Here is a 19,645-nt window from a genome sequence, read left to right on the forward strand (position 1 = left end):
GTTTCTTTTTCCAATGTTCACGAAACGTGTCTCATGAGATTAGTCTGAATAAACGTGCTAACACTTTAATGATGATAATAATATTGAAGATGTTAAAGATGTATGATGGGGAAAGATGATGTAAGATGAAAGCACAATGTGATGTGAAAAGATAGTGTGAGATGTAAAAGATGTTATAAGATGTAAAAAAATATTGTGAGATGTGAAAAGATATTATGAGATGTTAGAGGTATTATGTGATGTGAAAAGATGCTGTAAGATGATGAAGGTACAATGTGATGTTAGAAGATCCAATATAATGTCACAAGATACTATAAGATGTAAAAGATGTTATAAGATGTGAAAAGATACTATAAGGTGTAAGAAGATATTATGAGATGTTAGAGCTAATATATGATGTGAAAAGATGCTGTAAGATGAAAAAGGTACAATGTGATGTTAAAAGATACCATATGATGTCAAAAGCTACTGTGTGATGTTAAGAATGCTATAAGATTTAGAAGGTATTATATGACGTGAAAGGATGTTGTAAGATGATGAAGATACAATATAATGTGAAAAGATGCTATATGATGTGGAAAGGTATTATGAGATGCTAAAGGTGATAGAAGATGGTAAAGGTATTATTTGATGTGAAAACATACTGTAAGATGATGAAGATGCAGTGTGATGTGAAAAAGTACTATATTAGAGATGCTATAAGATGTGAAACTATACTATAAGACACTAAAGATACTTTAATACGTTAAAGATATTATATTATCTAATATGTGAAAATACAAAAAAAAACTAAAGATACTATCTGATATGAAAAGACACTACAAAGTATTAAAGATACAATACGTAAAGATTCTATAAGATATTGAAGATACTATACAACATAAAAACATACTACAACAACTAAGTATATTGATATTGCATGTGTGTCATGTTACTCAGCTAAGAAAATACTTTTATAAATAAAGAAAATTATAATATTTTCCCAGAATTTTTTATACAAAATATTAAATTTCTTTACCGCTCTTCAAATGAACAATCTTTCGCTAAACTTAATGAATACTTAAAAGCTGGTGCAAATACTTTATTGATATTTCATTCGATTAACAAGAAATACGTTTGAAAGTGCATTATATGTCGATATAATCTTAACGATCATGCAAATTGGGAATCTCATTTCAGCGTGCATTTTCATGCAAATTTTCTTCCAAGTTTCACCGTTGTATTCACACTTTTTAAAACTCGGGAAATTCTGATTTTTAAGCTGTATAAATATGCAATACATGAATTGGCAGTTATTCGAAAGGTTTTGTTTAAAATCGTATTGTAAACTTGTCGGAAAACTTGTCCTCTAAAGTCTGAAGAATTATTCAAAAGGTAGCAAGAAATATGGGGATGCTGTATAACAAAACATTGAAATCTCGGCTATTCCCCTGTTAATTTTTTACCAGTCTTTTTGTTCTTCTAATAATCTTTTCTGTGCTCATTGTAAGTCCCCTTGAAATGAATCGTTCTTTAGTTTGTTCAGTTTAAACCATATATTTTCTGTAGGTTTCTTAGGCTCTACACAATAAAATTTAGAGCATACATTTTTAATAATCTTGTACCTATGGTTTGTTTTACATTTATGAATTTTTTATTTTTTATTGAATTTTCGTATTTTGGTAGGTTATCAAGGTTCCAAATATTTTAATTTTCTAGTTTGCAAGGTATGAATTTACTAAATTGTCGAATTACCAAATTATTAGTTACAAAATTATCAAATTACTAGTTGCCAAATTACTAAATTATTAAATTATAATAATACCATCTTCGTAAGTTGACAAGAATTACTCCACGCATGGTAATTCGATGCGTGGTAATTCGACGCGTTGTAATTCGATACGTGATAATTCGACGCGTAGTAAATCGATACGTGGTAATTCGACGTGTTGTAATTCGATGCGTGGTAATTCGACGTATTGTAATTCGATGCGTGGTAATTCGATGCGTGGTAATTCGACTCGTGGTAATTCGACGAGTTGTAATTCGATACGTAATAATTCAACGCATGGTAATTCCACATGTGGTAATTCGACGCGTTGTAATTTGATACGTGGTAATTCCATATGTGGTAATTCGACGCGTTGTAATTTGATACGTGGTAATTCCATATGTGGTAATTCGACGCGTTGTAATTTGATACGTGGTAATTCCACGCGTGGTAATTCAACTTGGTAAGTTGACAATTGTCCTAAATCTCAAAGTCCCTAATTCCCCAGTTTCTAAATCTCCAAATCCCAAATTTCCCAATTCCTAAATATCCAAATCCTTAATTCCCCAGTTTCTGAATCCCCAAATTCCTACATTCATAAATTTCTAAATCTTCCAAACGTTTAAATCCCTAAATTCCTAAACCTCAAAATTGCAAAATCCTTAAATCTACAATTTCTAAATCCCTACATTGCAAATTTCTTAATTCACCTAGCACCTCAAATTTCTACTTCCACTCTCTAGACCTAAAATCCCAAATAACTTCCCCAAAACACCTTACAATACCCCAAATTCCCAAATCTACAAATCCCTAGATTTCCACATCTCAAAATGCCTGCACCTAAATTTGCAATTGAAAATAACAGTAATAAACATTTTTCCCTGGAGCACACTACAGTTGCAATCTATGCACCCATTAGGTATTCAAGAAATAGTTGAACACGAATTCTATCGTAAAAATTAGCGAAGAAATCAATAGCACCCAAAGGAAAGCAATACCTCGAAATGCATAGAAAGGGAACAATCGGTTCACTTTCCTGGTAGAGCAACGGGTACCCACCTATGATTAATCGTCAGTTTTGAAGTGGGGTAATACCGTTTTAACGGTACTCAGATATATCGCCGTCTTGCCCCCCAACCCACCCATCCATCTCTCTTACTTCTCCCTATTTCTCTTTGGCGCACGTGCTTCCACGTTCCTCAGACGCCTTAAACCCAGGTAATGTCTTAAGATTATCGCTATAACGTGTTCTGTTCTGGCTGTTGTCCGATGGGTTTTCCATTTAGCAAACAAAACGAGGAGGATGTAACGAGGAGGATCCAATAACATTGTTTAGATTATTGATCACGAATGAAGACCTCACGAACTGTACAATACTGAATTGGAAGATGGAGTTGTTAGACATACATATGAGTTGTACTTAAAACGAAAAGCAAAGGAAATTAATAGTCATTCCCAGAATAGAATTGAAGGGATTGGGAAACTTATAGTTATTGAAGTTTTGGAGGTTTGGTAGAATTTTGGTAATTATGTGAATTGGTGATTTGGTAATTTGATAATTTGATGATTTGGTGATTTGGACATTTCGTGCTTTGACAATTTCAGGGTTTGATAATTTAGTAATATGAGGACATAGTCGAGTTACCACGTGTCGAGTTTCTACGCGCTGAATTACCACGTGTGGAATTACTACGTATAGAATTACCACGAGCCGAATTACTACGCGTCGAATTACCACGCGTCAAATTACCAGGCGTGGAATTACCACGCGTCGAATGACTACATATCGAATTACCACGCATCGAATTACCACGAGTCGAATTACTACGCGTCGAATTACCACGTGTCAAATTACCAGGCGTGGAATTACCACGCATCAAATTACCACGTATCGAATTACAACGCGTCGAATTACCATGCATCGAATTACCACGAGTCGAATTACTACGCGTCGAATTACCACGCATCAAATTACCAGGCTTGGAATTACCACGCGTCGAATTACCACGTATCGAATTACAACGCGTCGAATTGCCACGCATCGAATTACCACGTATCGAATTACAACACATGGAATTACCGCGCATCGAATTACCACATATCGAATTACCACGCGTCGAATTACCACGCGTCAAATTACCACGCGTAGAATTACCATGCATGGAGTCATTCTTGTCAACTTACCAAATTGACAATTGTGTAATTTAACAATTTGGTAATTTGACACTTTTGTAATTCAATAATTTGGTAATTTGACAATTTGGTAATTTATCATGTTGGTAATTCAGCAATTTTGTAATTTAATAATATTATGGTAATTTGAAAAGTTGGCAACTTGACAACTTTGTAATTTAATAACTTGGTAATTTGACAATTTAGTAATTTAGGAATTTAAAAATGAAAAAATATAGAGCTTTAGAAATTTATAAGTCAAGCTGTATTTAGGAATTTAGATATTCAAGAATTTTGGAATTTAGTGATGCCACTATTCAAGCTTCATAAATTTGTCGATATATAATTTTAGAAATTTAAAAATATAAAAATTTATAGATTTAAAACTTGAGGGATTATAAAATTTAAGAATTTATTCAAATTATTGAATAGCGATTACAATTATCATATTTTTAATGTAATACAAAATAAAAGATTAATTCGATCTGATATTTTATTTCTAGTCTTGCGTTTACATAATAATTTAATGCTAATTTACTTCTCATTATAAGTAAATACACAATCGTTAACAAGAAGGAAATGACTGATATTCCACCCTTAGTAAAAGCTGATTGGATTGCTTGGAGTATTATTGATTTCCTAAGAAATTCCTTCGAGAGAAGCCTTCTTAAAGTTTATCTGACTCTAAATTAATCACCGTAAATGTTGTATTTTAGTTGAAATTCAGGACCAACAATTTAACATTTCACTTTAGTAAAGTTTAATGATGTTTACCACTGTAAGTTTGTGCAACTTCGAGTAATGATATCCAACTGTAAGTATACTTCATCGTGACAAATATTTGAATATTCGAATACTGTTCAATAATTTATTCGATTATACGACTTCCCCTTTTATTTAACTTCTTATTTATACTTGTCTTGTTTGTTGGGTATCTAGTTTATTATACTTCTTGAATAAATTATAATTTTTTGCTACACTTGTGTCGTGTGTAAAATATCAAGTTTAATAAAACATCAATATTCCTACTTTGGAAGTTTAAAAGGATTTAATACTGATTATGCATAAATAAATATATTGTACAATACATTATATGTATAGTATGTAATAATACTTAAGCACATAATTAATTTATTTAAGTTAGTTATGAAAGCTTTTTATAGACATTTTTGAGAATGTACTTTATGACTCACTCGTCTTTATTTAATTATAAAATAAAATTTTACAAAATTTTAAAATAAAATTTTAGGTTAAAAATATCAAACGTATGTATTTGTATATTAAAAAAAATATTGTAAACTTTTTTACTTACTAAATATTATCAAGTTGAAGTCAGTTTTGTAACAGCAAAGATCTCGAATTTGAAAGCAATATTTTGTTAAAAAAGTTTTTCTAACATTTGTACCAAAGATTCAGTATTTAGATTTTCAAAAAAAATATTCATGAAATTAAATTATTAATTAAGTGATACGAAGTAGTATGACTAATTAAGCAATCAAGTAATAAAGGATTGTATATTTGTCTAAATAAGATATTTTATTATTCTTTCTTGTTTATCACTGTACTTTTCTAATTCATGATATTAGAACTTTGTATCGTGTTTTAAAGGTACGTTATCCAATGAATCGAGATGTTTAACTTAAATAGTGAACAAAAGCCATTGTAGAAAACACTGAGCTTTATGAATGTTGGCCATAATACGCAAGCTTAAACTACTGCGACACAAGTAGAAAGGTTAGAATTTATTACATCCAGGAGAATTGTACTCCTTACACGTTTTGTCAGTGAGCTAAACCCGTTGGAAAATTTCTGTTCAAAACTTCGGTTCATAAATACAGTAGAATCTGTTTTATCCTAACTTCTGTTGTGCAAATATCCTATTACTCGAACGTTCATTTTGTTGGCGGTTCTGAACTTTATGCTCGCGTGCGTAAATACAAATTATTAACAGTAAAACTACCAAATTGATGAAATTGATGAAATGACTGATTCATTAGATTCTTAAAATAAACAATTTATTAAGATTTTTTTAAAATCATTGATTTTCATGAATATAAAAAATGTGTCTATATATTTGTTTGTTTGCTTTTCAATTTCATTATTTCAAATTCAGTATAAGTTATGCTTTAATTATAAATTAAGTAGAAATTATATTATGTGAAATAAGTGAGAATTCATTGTAAATTATTTAATATATGGGAATTTACTATGAATTACGTAAAAGTTCATTGGGAATTATTAAATAAGTGAAAATTCACTGCATTTGGAAGTGAAATTCACTGGAAATTACTGAATAAGTGAACACTCGATGCAAATTATTAAATGACTGAAGATAATTAAATAGGGAAAATTCATTGCATATTATTATATGTGTGAAAATTCATTGGAAATTATGGAATAAGTGAACACTTGTTGCAAATTATAAATTATGTGAATTAATTGAAAATTATTGAATAAGTGAACATCTATTGCAAATTATTAAATAACTAATAATTAGTAAATAAGTGAAAGTTTGTGGCAAGTTGCACAATAAGTGAAAATTCATTGCAAGTTGCAAAATAAATGAAAATTAATTGCAAGTTATAAAATAAGTGAAAATTAATTACAAATTATTGAATAACTGAAAACTTACTGTATGTTACTGAATACGTAAGTAAAATTAAACTGCTTATAGTAATAATATTTGTTTATTTGCATTCAAATAAATGTACATTATTAATAATGTCTCTATTAGTTGGAGCTTTGCTATTTTAACTTCACTGTCCTTATTTTGTTCTTCTGTGTCATCCTATTATTATTTCAAATTTAATAAATATTCAAACAGCTTTGATTAAGTACAATTTTAGCATTTTTAAATTAATAGTTTTCTAAAGATATTTTAACGAAAACCAGGTGTCCTCATTTTGTCTCCCTTTCTCAACCTATTTAACAATCTATTATTATTTCAAAAATAAATATTCAAACAAGCAGCTTTAATTTAGTACAACTTCAGTATTTTAAAATTAATCATTTTCTCAAGATATTTTAACCAAAACCAGGTGTCCTCATTTAGTCTTCTTTTCTAAACCTATTTAATAATCTTTTATTATTTCAAATTTAATAAATATTCAAACCAACAGCTTTGAAGTACAATTTTAACATTTTGTAATTAATCGTTCTCTCAAGATATTTTTAAACCTTGCTCATTATTTATTTCTGTAATACAACCTTATCGAGCAAAATTGCCAAAAATATTCATACTGACAAAAGGGTTAGCTAGTCTCACAGTAGACTAAGTAATCTTACACAAAATTAAGCATCAAAGTAAATGACGAAGGGATGAGACATTATTGATTCGTCGAGAAAATCCACGAAAGGGAGCGAAAGCATTTCATTTAAATAATTTCATGCGCGGATACCCTTCGCCCCTCACAACTGAATGAGGGAAAACTACGGCAAGCTGTTCATTTGACATTCATTTAATCCGTGAAGACGCATAACGCTACGCGACGGCCATTTAGGAGAACCAACAAGAATCTCGAGGGTGAAACGCAATCGTTGGAAAACAAGCATCGTATTTTTTCCGTTTGCCTTCTTTCAAAGAAGCACAGATCAGAAATTAAGCACGAAACGCTCTGCGGAATCTCGTTTGCCTGATTATTCGCGGATATTATTTTCTTCCTTCGAACGTGACGGAATATTTCTGATATTGCACGGTGTTCAGGGTATTTTCATAATAAAACTTAATCTTATTGATTAAACTTGGTAAATTATTTACTTGTAACTGTTATTTATTTATTGTTGAAATTACTGCTTTAATTTTAGTATTACTACTCATTCTTAGAAAGTAAGTTCTTACTGCAATTATTCTCACTTTGAACTCTGAGATTTGTGTAGGTTCTTTGTCAAAAATATTGTTAAAGTTATTTGTGAAAAGTAAGGTTGAAATAGTTTGTCAACAATGAGGTTCAGATAAATTATCAAAAATAAGCTTAAAATTAATTGTCGAAAATAAAGTTAAGATAATTTGTCAAAAATAAGGTTAAGATTATTTGTCAAAAGTAAGGTTAAGATTGTTTCTGAAAAATAAGGTTAAGGTAATTTGTCAAGAATAAGATTAAAATTAATTGTTAAAAGTAAGGTTAACAATAATTGTCAAAAATAAGGTTAAAGTAATTTGTCAAAAGTAAGATTAAAATTAATTGTCAAAAGTAAGGTTAAGATTAATTATCAAAAATAAAGTTCAGATTAATTGTCAAAAGTAAAGTTAAGATTAATTGTCAAAAATAAAGTTGAGATTAATTGTCAAAAATAAGGTTAAGATTAATTGTCAAAAGTAAGGTTAAGATAACTTGTCAAAAGTAAGATTAAGATAATTTGTCAAAAGTAAGGATAAGATAATTTGTCAAAAGTAAGGATAAGATAAATGGTCAAAAATAAAGTAAAGATAAATTGTCAAAAAATTATTTCAATAAAATGGCTATCGTTTTCTCAACAAAAAATTATGTTCCTACATTAAAGAATTCCTCACTTATTCCTCGCTTATTTAACACATAACTCAGTCTCACAAAAACCAGCACTACTTGCTTCGATCAACATACTGTATTTTCCCATAAACCTCCAAAAATTTGCATTAATTTTTAAATACAACAAAAATACAATTTGTGTACCAAAATTATAATAATTTCAGAGTGTTCGAAGCGAAGTTCAAAAGAGGCTGCCAAAAGAGTGGTCCGAGGAGGAAGTCGCTCAGCTAACGGACCTCTGGGAGCAACTAAAAAATGACGAAGGTAATTTCCAAGCAATTTCCCGGATTAAGTTTCATAAGCGATGAACATCTCAGCGAAACAGTATAATTAAGCAGGGAATGTGTGTCACGGACGGTTGACCGTACCTTGAAACAGCCGAAGAATTTTGCGAATGCTCGGTCCGGGAATTAATTAGCAGGCGGTGACGAATCTCGGGATTTAATTAAGCACCGAAGATCAGTGACGGCTGGTTACTTGACTGCGGCAATAAATTGCAGACCGTCGTTTCGGCTGAAGAATAATATTCTTCCGGACAGAAAGATCTTTTGAAAGTCTTACGGAACTTGCGTCATTCTACTGCGGTGATCTCGCATTTTATGACTTTAATGCTCGAAATTATTTTTACTTTGCCCACCTTCCTCGTGAAAATTGCAGTTCTTCACCTCTTAAATTTTTAGGACGCTTTAATTTCATCTTCCTGAATTCTCCACCTACTAGCATTTTTTTAACTGTTACGGGGTAAATGTTGATGGAGAGAGTAATACAAATTTCTAATCATAAACATTTTTGGTTTCCATGGTCTTTGGTATATTTTTACAGAAAAAGTGCACATAGAGACAGTATTCACATTCGACACATGATTTATAAAAAAGAAGGTAGTTGATTTTTTAAGTACATTCTGAGCAAACGGTGAATTTTCGGTGACTAATAACGTTTGGTCTAATCGAAACGTATCGAAAATCTTGGGTTTATTTTATCATCGTTAGACGCAAGAGATCACTTATCGGAAGATTGGATCCAATTTTCGTGATTTAATTTTCCCCCTTTTATCGGTCGCGCGGGATCGGATCAACGTTCCAATTCTGTCAAACGTCGAAATAATGCCGATACGGTTTATGTTGCGAACAACAGATCCCGTGGAGCTGATCTTCAATGGGCTTACAATAAAGCGGCCGAAGCCAAAGATCAAGGAGAAGCTTTTGGAATTAGGATTGGCCACGGATCGTAAGGAGCTGCGCAAGAAACGATCCAAAAAAAGCAACCACGGTGAGTGTTCGCCTCTCTTTTTTTATCGCGTTCTATGGACGGCTCCCTCCCTTTAACTTACCCCCTTTTACCGAGTCCTTTCTTCGAACAGGGCTCTGAAGCATCCCCGGTTCCGGCCAATCCTATCCCATTTCATTCGCATCTGTCTTGCTTGCCATCCTCTGATTTCCGCGACTATTCCTATTCGATCAGTCTTCCGCTAACACGATTGCCATCGACTGCATCGAGTCAACTCGTTTTTGGGGAGAGCAAGTGTCGCTTGGCAAGAAACTGGAGAAAGTGAGCGGCTGAGATAAACAGAGAGAGAGGAAAAAATAAAGGCAAGATCAATTTGCACGGAATCTTCTTGTAGAACCCTCTTCCGATTCTTTATTGGCTCGAGGAAAAAAACCATTCGCCGACGTTATCGCAGAAGGGTGGTTATATATATTTTGCTTTCTGCTTCCTTGCCTTCTACAGAGGAGTTATTGATTTTGTTTATTGCATCTGCTATTATTTTTAATCGTTTTTGTGGCAACTTTTATAAACTACAGACTCGCGATATTTATACTTATAATAGCTGCGTTTATTTTTGTATATTAACTAATATTTTATGCTTTGCTGCCTCTTCTCTATTTTTAAATAAGGAAAAATAACAAGTTTCAACAAAATAATTTGTTGAAACATATTCATTCATGTTTTCCCGAATTCTGTGAATTTGAAAATTATGTAATTATAGATCGATTTGAAAACTTAAGAATTTAAATATTAATAAATTTTTAGGACATTATTTTTTATCTTAAACCATTAAAATGAACGTTTCGTTTACACAAAAAAAAGAATTTTGTGGAACTTGATTTTTTTCTCTAAAATCGCCACAGCTAATTAAAGGAAGAATTTTCATCAATTATACATTGAATGAACATGTATTTAACCGGTCGAACGAGTCATGAATACAAAAACCGCGATCGAAGTAATATTTGAATTTTCTGCCTGGACGTTGTGCACGAACGGAAGAGTAGTTCGTGGAGAGATCGTCGCGGAATACAAATCTTGTTATTTAATATCGAAAAACGCGAATTTCAGTCGTAGCTTTCCCAACTGCGTGTCCAATATGGCTCTCCCCTGTTTTCCATTACACCACTAGAAATTTCATATTTATCATTGTTATTGTTTTTCTCGTTCTCTTCGTGCTCGCTTATTTATATTCAATGTGTCGCGATAGATCGCGTGCTAGATATACAGGGATAAAAGATGAAGTACCGGTGTCAACCCACGAGTTGGCGCGTGAAGAGCCTGAGGTGTCAAGAAGAGATACGACTCCAATTGGTTAGAATAGAAAAATGGACGCCTCGCGCGCGTTTTCGGCGGTATATTGACTCGAGCGGTTATTAGTTAGGTAAAAACAATGACAGTCGGTGAACGTCTCGAGAGTGAAAGAGATAGAATTGCGTGGGGTAGTTGTTATTGTCATTATTGTTATTATTTGTCGAAATGTGAGAAGTATTCGTGGTGAGGATAGAGCTTCTTTTATTAGGTCGACCTCCTCATGTGTCTCCTGGTGGGTTGATATCTATGCACTGTTCACCTATGATGTTTCCATGTCTCCAAATTTCTGTATACTCGAATACCTATATTTCGAATTCTTACATTTCCAAATTTCTACATTTCCGAATACCTACATTCCCAAATCCCTACAATGCCGAATACCCACATTTCCAAATTCCTATATTTGCAAATTCTACATTCCCAAATTCCTACAATGCCGAATACCCACATTTCCAAATTCCTATATTTGCAAATTCTACATTCCCAAATCCCTACAATACCGAATACCCACATTTCCAAATTCCTATATTTGCAAATTCTACATTCCCAAAACCCTGCAATGCCGAATACCCACATTTCCAAATTCCTATATTTGCAAATTCTACATTCCTAAATCCCTACAATGCCGAATACCCACATTTCCAAATTCCTATATTTGCAAATTCTACATTCCTAAATCCCTACAATGCCGAATACCCACATTTCCTAATTCCTATATTTGCAAATTCTACATTCCCAAATTCCTACAATGCCGAATACCCACATTTCCAAATTCCTATATTTGCAAATTCTACATTCCCAAATCCCTACAATACCGAATACCCACATTTCCAAATTCCTATATTTGCAAATTCTACATTCCCAAAACCCTGCAATGCCGAATACCCACATTTCCAAATTCCTATATTTGCAAATTCTACATTCCCAAATTCCTACAATGCCAAATACCCACATTTCCAAATTCCTATATTTGCAAATTCTACATTCCCAAATTCCTACAATGCCGTATACCCACATTTCCTAATTCCTATATTTGCAATTTCTACATTCCCAAATCCCTACAATGCCGAATACCCACATTTCCTAATTCCTATATTTGGAAATTCTACATTCCCAAATTCCTACAATGCCGAATACCCACATTTCCAAATTCCTATATTTGCAATTTCTACATTCTCAAATCTCTATATTCCCAAATTCCTACATACCCAAATTGCTAAATGCCCAAATTCCTACATCCCAAAATCGGTATCTCTCCAAATTCCAACATCCCCAAATCGGTATATCCCAAAATTTCTGCGTCCCCAAATCTCTCCATTTCCAAATCTCTAAAATCCCAAATCCCTACATTCCCAAATTCTTACATACCCAAAATCCTACGTTCCCAAATTCTTACATACCCAAATCGTTACATCCCCAAATTCCTATATCCCATAATTGCTATATCCTTAAATCGATATATCCCCAAATCACCACATTCCCAAATTGCTCCATCCGCAAATAGCTACCCTCAAATAGCTATTGGTCAGAACAGAAAAATGGACGCCTCACACATCCTTCCAACGGTATATAGCGCTTCTTTTGCTTCGGGTCGATCACGCGCCAACTCGTGTGTTGACAGCTGTATAAAAGCAAAGCTTTGTCTTCGCTCACGTGATATTGAAATAACGCTTCTTCGCGGATTTCTTGTCGCGAATGCCATTTCACAGCATCTTAATATTTCACATGCGCCGAACGACATGTGTGCGATACCAACGAGAATCGGTGGGATATTATTTACTGTACGTTGGCAAATTCTTTTTATTTGTTCCATCAATAACGGACTATAAAATTGGTACGCTTCTCACCTCCGATTGTTATTTGCGCGAGTTTTTTTGAGCGATACAAATTTGATTCGCTTTTATTTGGTGTTTGTTCGGTTACAAGGATATCAATAAAAAGTTCATTTCTTTTTTCATATTTTTTTAAATTTGGGGAAACTTAATTTTGAATTTGTTTAGCTTTAATTTTATAATTTTTCAGTTTCCACGGTTTTTGTTTTGTTGCTTTTATGATTTTTGAGTTCTACAATTTTCTATTTTTGTAATTTGTCAACTTTTAAACATTGAATCTACAATTTTTTAAAATTTTCAAATTGTTGAATTATCAAATCTTCATGTTTGGAAATTTTTAAGTTTTTGAATATCATATTTGTCATTCTCTGAAAGCAAGCTTTCAAATTTTTACATTTTCAGATTTTCAAATTATTGAATTTTTAAATTTTCCTACACTGTCAAATGTAAAAATTTATTGATACTTCATCATACTTGATTAACTAAAAAAGAAAGACAAACTATCAGAAGGAACGCAGCCTAAAAACTGAAATAAAAGAATTCTTTAACAAAATTGAAAACACTTGACTACATTTAGTATACTCTTAAAAAACCAGAGTTCAATTTTAAGTTATTAACATTTCTGAAAACATGAAATAATGAATGACTAACTTTTCGAAAATTTCTCCAAAGAGAGATTAATTTCTTGCGAAAGAATATGAAGGTATACAACGTATTGATACTTAAATTGTGAAACTTAAATTAAAAACCGACACGCACTTCGGAAGTTCAGTGTTAACTTTCGATGTCCTCATGAATTTATAATATGTTAATCGGTGGTGAGAAACCGGAGCAAACTTCAAGTGCTTACGGTCTTAATTAAAATGTCCGTGTTTCTAAGCGACGAAAGAGAAACATTCTAGAATTAAGTGAACGAACTTTTTATACAAACTATGTAGAAACTTTGTACTGTTAATCGAATGTGTACCGAAACTTTAACGTATGTATAGTATTCATTTTTGGTATTTTACTTTTTAGGAGAAATATGTATTCTTGTACACTGTGTACAGTTGCAATTTATGCTATTAGTGAAGAAAATTTAGAGGAGATAGATGGATATTTCAAGTTTTCAAATTTTTAAGTCTTCATATTCTCCAATTTTCAAATTTTTAAGTTTTCAAGTCTTCATTTTCTGAAATTTTCAAGGTTTAAAATTAACTTCCAAATTTTCAAGTTTTCAGATGTCCAAAATTTTTAATTTAGGGACTGAAGTATTTGAGAACGCAGAAAGAAAATTTTTCAATTTAAAAATTTTCGAAGTTGCAAATTTACAAATAGAGGAATTGAGAAATTTGGGATCGTAGAAAAAAAATTTTCAAATTTGGGTATTCAGTGATAGAAAAATTCATGTCTTCATAAGTCTGCAATTTTAAAATTTATAAATTTGACAATTTAGAAAGTTGAAATCTTGAGAATATAAAAATCTTGAGTTTCCAAATTTTCAAAAAGATACTCAGAAATTTTAGGAATTAAGGAGTACACAATATAAAGGAGGTGCAATATTAAGGAGATGCAATATAAATACGTAATCAAATTATAAAATATAAACATGTACTTAATACTGTAACATGTAAATATATAATAATGCAAAATATAAATATGTAATAATACAGAATATAGATAAGTAATTATATTTTCATATTATAAGTCATAAACTTAATAATATAATAAAGATTACTCAGAATGATGACCCCATATGTCAAGGTCAAGGTCATCGTACCAAAATTTCCTATTCCACATATACACTCATTCTACCACTAAAACTATAATACTATTACAAATATTTCGATATATAAAGTCCGACGTTCCATTTGCGTGTAGTATCGAAACCTTTCGTATCGAAAACATTTATACCTATTTCCTATTACTTTGTAAAAAGGTAAATCGTCGTGGGAAACGCAGTCTGCTAGTAATTCGGAAGAGGATGAAAGCAGCGACGAAGAAGCTGGAAAATCCTCGTCCCGTAAGAACACGGCTTCCAATAAACCGACCGGTAAAAAAACAAAGGCCAGCAAGAAGAAGCAGCCAACTATAGTCTACACGAATGCACAATTATCTGGGCTGTTGAAGGATATTATCGAAAAAGGTGAGTAACACGACCCCTCTTTTATCAAGTTCGTCCCTGGTGATTTATGAGAATAAAATTCGCGTTAGCAACTTGGAATATTGTGTCCTCTTTGTTTATGGGGGACAAGTGTCCCTGGAGCGTGGCTCTGGAACAAAAGCTTGCAATGATCGCGTGGAGAAAGACGAATGGAAAATGTAATGACTTGTCAAAGGGACTTCTCGAGATACAAATGCGACCCAAGATGTACCGCTTATCCCCTGCGGATTCTTCAAGAGACGTCGTTAAAAAACGATTCTAGCACCCCTTTGTGTCGGGCCAATATGTTCGTCACGCATCAAAATACGGTTCTCAAGTCCCGTTGACACTGTAAACCTGGGGTCCTTTTTTTGCTTGCAGTACATTTATCTTTCTGCCAATTTTGTTCACATAGCTACGTGTAATTTTTAAATTACCATATATACACTCAATAACATGACTTCAAACGAAGTCACTTGAAATTGAATTGCTGTAAAAGGAGTCTTTTTATTTACATTAAATTTACTGCGACGAGTTTTAATATGTACATGTTTCTGCTTTTTAATATTTTGAAACTTTAATTTAAAATTTTGTATAATTATTTCTCGGTTTTTATAGTTCTTAATATTACGTGGATCAGACTTTTTAGTACTTTCATACAGTATTGTTGATATTAAAAATTAATGAAATCTGGTCCGCCATTGTTAACCTAATATAATGGAAGAACATTTTCATAGAAAGCTGCAATAATGTCTTTTGATATACCAGATATGAACGAAGCACTTGAATGGCTGAAGGAATCCTTACTGGATGTTCTGGACGATCGAGACGAGGAAAGCTCCGAAGGTATCCCTTTAGTCCCTCTGACAGATTATTCGTCAGCCGCGATGGATTCACCGAGCTTTCAAAAGCTTATTCGAGCTATGGGATTCACACCTCCTGCTGATGAACAGGAATGTTATTGGCGCATACCATCTAATATGCTTAATTCGACGATTCAGAGGCACTGCAACCTTATCGACGCCGCACTGGCAGGGAATTTCGTCGTTGAAGGTATTCGATCTAATATTATATGCTAGAATGATACAAAAACGAAAAGCATTCACTAGTTGATGCTCATGAATTTTTGCTGCTCCTTTAAAGAAGTGGCCATGAAGAGTTTCAGACGCGTTGTTAATTTTTTTTTATAATATTTTTTTATTATTTAGAACCCAGAGCAGCTTCAACAACGGCAGAAATAGAGAGCGATAATAATGATGAAAGTGACGACGACGATGTTTTAGAAAATATTAAAAAGTATTTTAAAAATTCAGGTATGTAATTCTTACTAATTATTTCTTATTTTTATTTACCATGAAAATTACACAATGTTAATATTGTGGCACGATTCATAAATTTTTGAATCTGTCTCTTCTGAAAAAGCATTCTAAATTCAAAATAGCGTGAGTCATATTAGAGAACGTCTGGTTTAACGTGCAGTATAATTTTATAAAAAGAAAACGAATGTAATTGTACTTCAATATTGTAAAAAAATTAAACCTCAGCATTTCATAAAAATTGTAGAAAAAGTCGATAATTGTGTTACTGTGAATTATTACAATAAAACTTGTAATTTATGTCGGTATATTTAATTGTAATAAAAGAATCTTCAAGTTGAAATTACTAAAAAATTGTTATGTATATTTCAGCCGAGCCAGAAGCATCGACTTCTTGCCAGGCCAATTCAGAAACCAGCGTCCCTTCTAAATCCACATCATCGAAAAGTGTATTTCCTTCAAAATCGACGGAACACATTGATACTGAAGTGGATGAACCCGGAAACTCGCAAACTGTTGGTATGTGTACGTCCAGACCGAGAGTTCTATGCCCTCTGTTGATGTAACCGGTTAAACTCTACGAATACTGCAAATTTACTAACAAATATTAACATCCGTTGACGGTTCTAAGTTCAGAATTAATTTAACTGATCTTCGATTAATTATAGAAGAGCCGAATAAAGAGAAGAGAAAATCTGGTGGTCGTGCAAAACTACTTATCGACTCTTCCGATTCTGAGTTGGAAACTGAAACAATCCACGACACTGAAGGTAAATGTTTAAATAAAATAGAAATTATAAGAATATTATTTTAAACGTGTTTAATGTTTGAACGAAAAATATCAGACGATGGAAAGAGAAATCGATCAGACAGTTCGGACAAGGAGAATGGAACGCTGAAGAAACGCCGCTTGTTAGACAGCGACGAAGAAACTGATCCGCTAACATCTGTAGACACCGAGCAGAAACGTAACAGAACGATAATAAGCGACGACGAAGAAGAATTCGCGGAGAAGAAACCTACTCAGCAAAGAACATCCCGCATGATAATTAGCGACGACGAAGATTAATGCCAAAAGACAATTTTACTTACATTTTATTCCTTTAAACATTTTTTAAACTATGTGCCTTAACCTTTCATGTTAACTCTAGTTTATACGACTCATTGTACTTTTTGTGAAAATAAAGATTAACCCTCTTGTAACTGTTTGTACTTTTTGCACTGGCGAACACACAGTAAAATGATTAGCTTCTAAACGTCTATTAGCTTCATAATTAATATAAGTAAATATAGCGATAGTTGTAATTTGCATTGAGAAAATGATGAGACCTAACTTACCGACCCTCGTCGATAAAACAGACTCGCGTTTGTACCAAAATCCCGGTGTCACCAGCAAGGTATATGCTGCTGATCTCCTTCGTCACCCAATATGCCCTTACAGGTAATTGGACGCACCCGGGGTACACTTCAGGGTGCCAAGAAAAACAGTTCCCGAAAGGCGTCCACATTTCGCCAAGTAACTACCAGGCGTACATGAAGCTAGAGGAGGCAATGAGTCATAGCGCAGCTGCGACTCGTTCCAAGCGTCGACCTACCTCGCTACATGTAAGCCGGTTCCGTGGTTGGCCAATGTGGATGACTTTACGTCTTTTGATGGGCAGGTGAGGAGTCTTGGCGAGTGTCAACGATACGTATACGCGTGTATCGAAACATAATCGTGGTCGAAGACCAGTCCTTTGGCTTTTTCCGTGCACCTTCGACGACGGAACCGCGACTACGGCCGTGAAACGATGCGTAATGTTGCCCACAAGGACTCCGCGAGCCGCGGATTGATTGCCAGGATTTCATATTGCTGTAGGAACGTATCGCTAGCTATAGCAACAGCTATATCTGTATATTATTACCCCCTCCCATTTATTTTCCGAGATTGAAACAGCGGCGGTAAAACCTTGATGTTATGTAGAAGCGAAAGAAAATTTTCGATGTTTTATATAATAGTAATAATATTTTTTAGGCATAATTTGTTTGATGATGTGATGCTTTGTTGCGTGATTTTTTAAATATTTGAAGACACCCAAATTTTTCCTGAGGGAAAAGTGGCTTTTGTTATGACTAGAGAAAAATATTAATTAAAATAGAAGATTAATAACTGATTTTAATATTTATATTTAATAATCAATATTAATATTTCTATGTGAAATCAATTTTTTATCTGCTTAGAATAATATGATAGAATTTGCATTAAAACTAGTTTTACATTCCTCTTACTGAAAATCTGACTGCATTCAAGTAACAGTAATATATCAATATTTTTTATTAGATGATTTAATCAAAGGAACCTACTATAATATTGCAGATTATCTAAATTAAATCATTATTGTTTTTCTCATATTTTGTTTGATAGAATATTAAAAACAAATCACTTATTTATATATTACATATTATAATCAGAGAGGAAATAATATTTATTCATCTCAACTCATAAACATAAAAACTGTCTGAAAATAATTATTTTACATGTCCAAATATGACTACATAACAGTCAAAGTAATACTTATTTATTCATTTCAATTAATTGTAAGCATAATTGTCTGAAAATTATTTGAAAGTTATAATACGCCCAAATATTAATACATAGCGGTGGAAATAATACCTGTGTATTCATCGCAACTCATTGTGAACATAAGAAGTGTCTGAAAATAATTATTATGTTATAATGTGTTTGAATCATAATGGAACTACTGTGGAGTGGTATATCATTATTGGACGATTGTGTCAATCAAGATTCCGGAAGGGCGGCCACGTGCATTCTAATCGTCACTTCCAAATACCAGGCTCGCATGAAACGCATGGAGGTGGTTCATGATCGAAGACCGACGTTCCTCGACGAAACACGTGGCCACAGTAACAGGCTTTCAGAAAGATAAGCAGTAACGTGTAACCTACTCGCCTCGCATGTTCTCCGAATAAAAGCGCGGGCTCCTTATACGGTTGTAGGCGGATGACATCCTCTCTGATTCCCCGCTATTTATATCCCCACCGTCGACGCTTCTGGTAACCTATTGAGCTGCGTTCAGCGAGTGCAAGGTGAGGTAAAAGACTTAATACTTGAACGCGTTCTTGTACGAGGTATATTTATTATATTCAATATTCACTTTATTGATAAACGAAATAAAATGGAATAAAATTATTATTGAAATGTTTAATAAAATAATTGTTTTATTTAAATATTTAAAAAAGTGCATTCATATATTTTTATTTACTTGTAAATTTGTAGCACTTCTGTGAAAGAGTTGTTTTGTTGAACTTTCTAATTCGTGTGATTTGAATATTGCTCTTAGTTTATTTGTTGAGCAACCTTGATCTTTTTT

The 19,645-nt window shown here is 32.8% G+C and overlaps 1 protein-coding gene across 1 annotated transcript in view; it reads left to right on the forward strand.

The window, feature by feature from the left end:
• The window catches only part of timeout (circadian regulator timeout), a 312,058-nt gene extending 294,581 nt beyond the window's left edge, over positions 1 to 17,477 (forward strand). Inside the window, exons 21-28 of the mRNA XM_012295970.2 lie at positions 8,592 to 8,691; positions 9,562 to 9,696; positions 14,755 to 14,961; positions 15,727 to 16,011; positions 16,167 to 16,271; positions 16,647 to 16,793; positions 16,943 to 17,044; positions 17,120 to 17,477. Of these exons, the coding sequence (XP_012151360.2) occupies positions 8,592 to 8,691; positions 9,562 to 9,696; positions 14,755 to 14,961; positions 15,727 to 16,011; positions 16,167 to 16,271; positions 16,647 to 16,793; positions 16,943 to 17,044; positions 17,120 to 17,343 (1,305 nt within the window). The 3' untranslated portion in view covers positions 17,344 to 17,477. The remainder of the gene's footprint in view (positions 1 to 8,591; positions 8,692 to 9,561; positions 9,697 to 14,754; positions 14,962 to 15,726; positions 16,012 to 16,166; positions 16,272 to 16,646; positions 16,794 to 16,942; positions 17,045 to 17,119) is intronic.
• The last annotated feature ends 2,168 nt before the right edge of the window (positions 17,478 to 19,645 follow it).

The sequence above is a fragment of the Megachile rotundata genome, chromosome 7 (assembly GCF_050947335.1).
Source record: "Megachile rotundata isolate GNS110a chromosome 7, iyMegRotu1, whole genome shotgun sequence".
Taxonomy (NCBI): domain Eukaryota; kingdom Metazoa; phylum Arthropoda; class Insecta; order Hymenoptera; family Megachilidae; genus Megachile; species Megachile rotundata.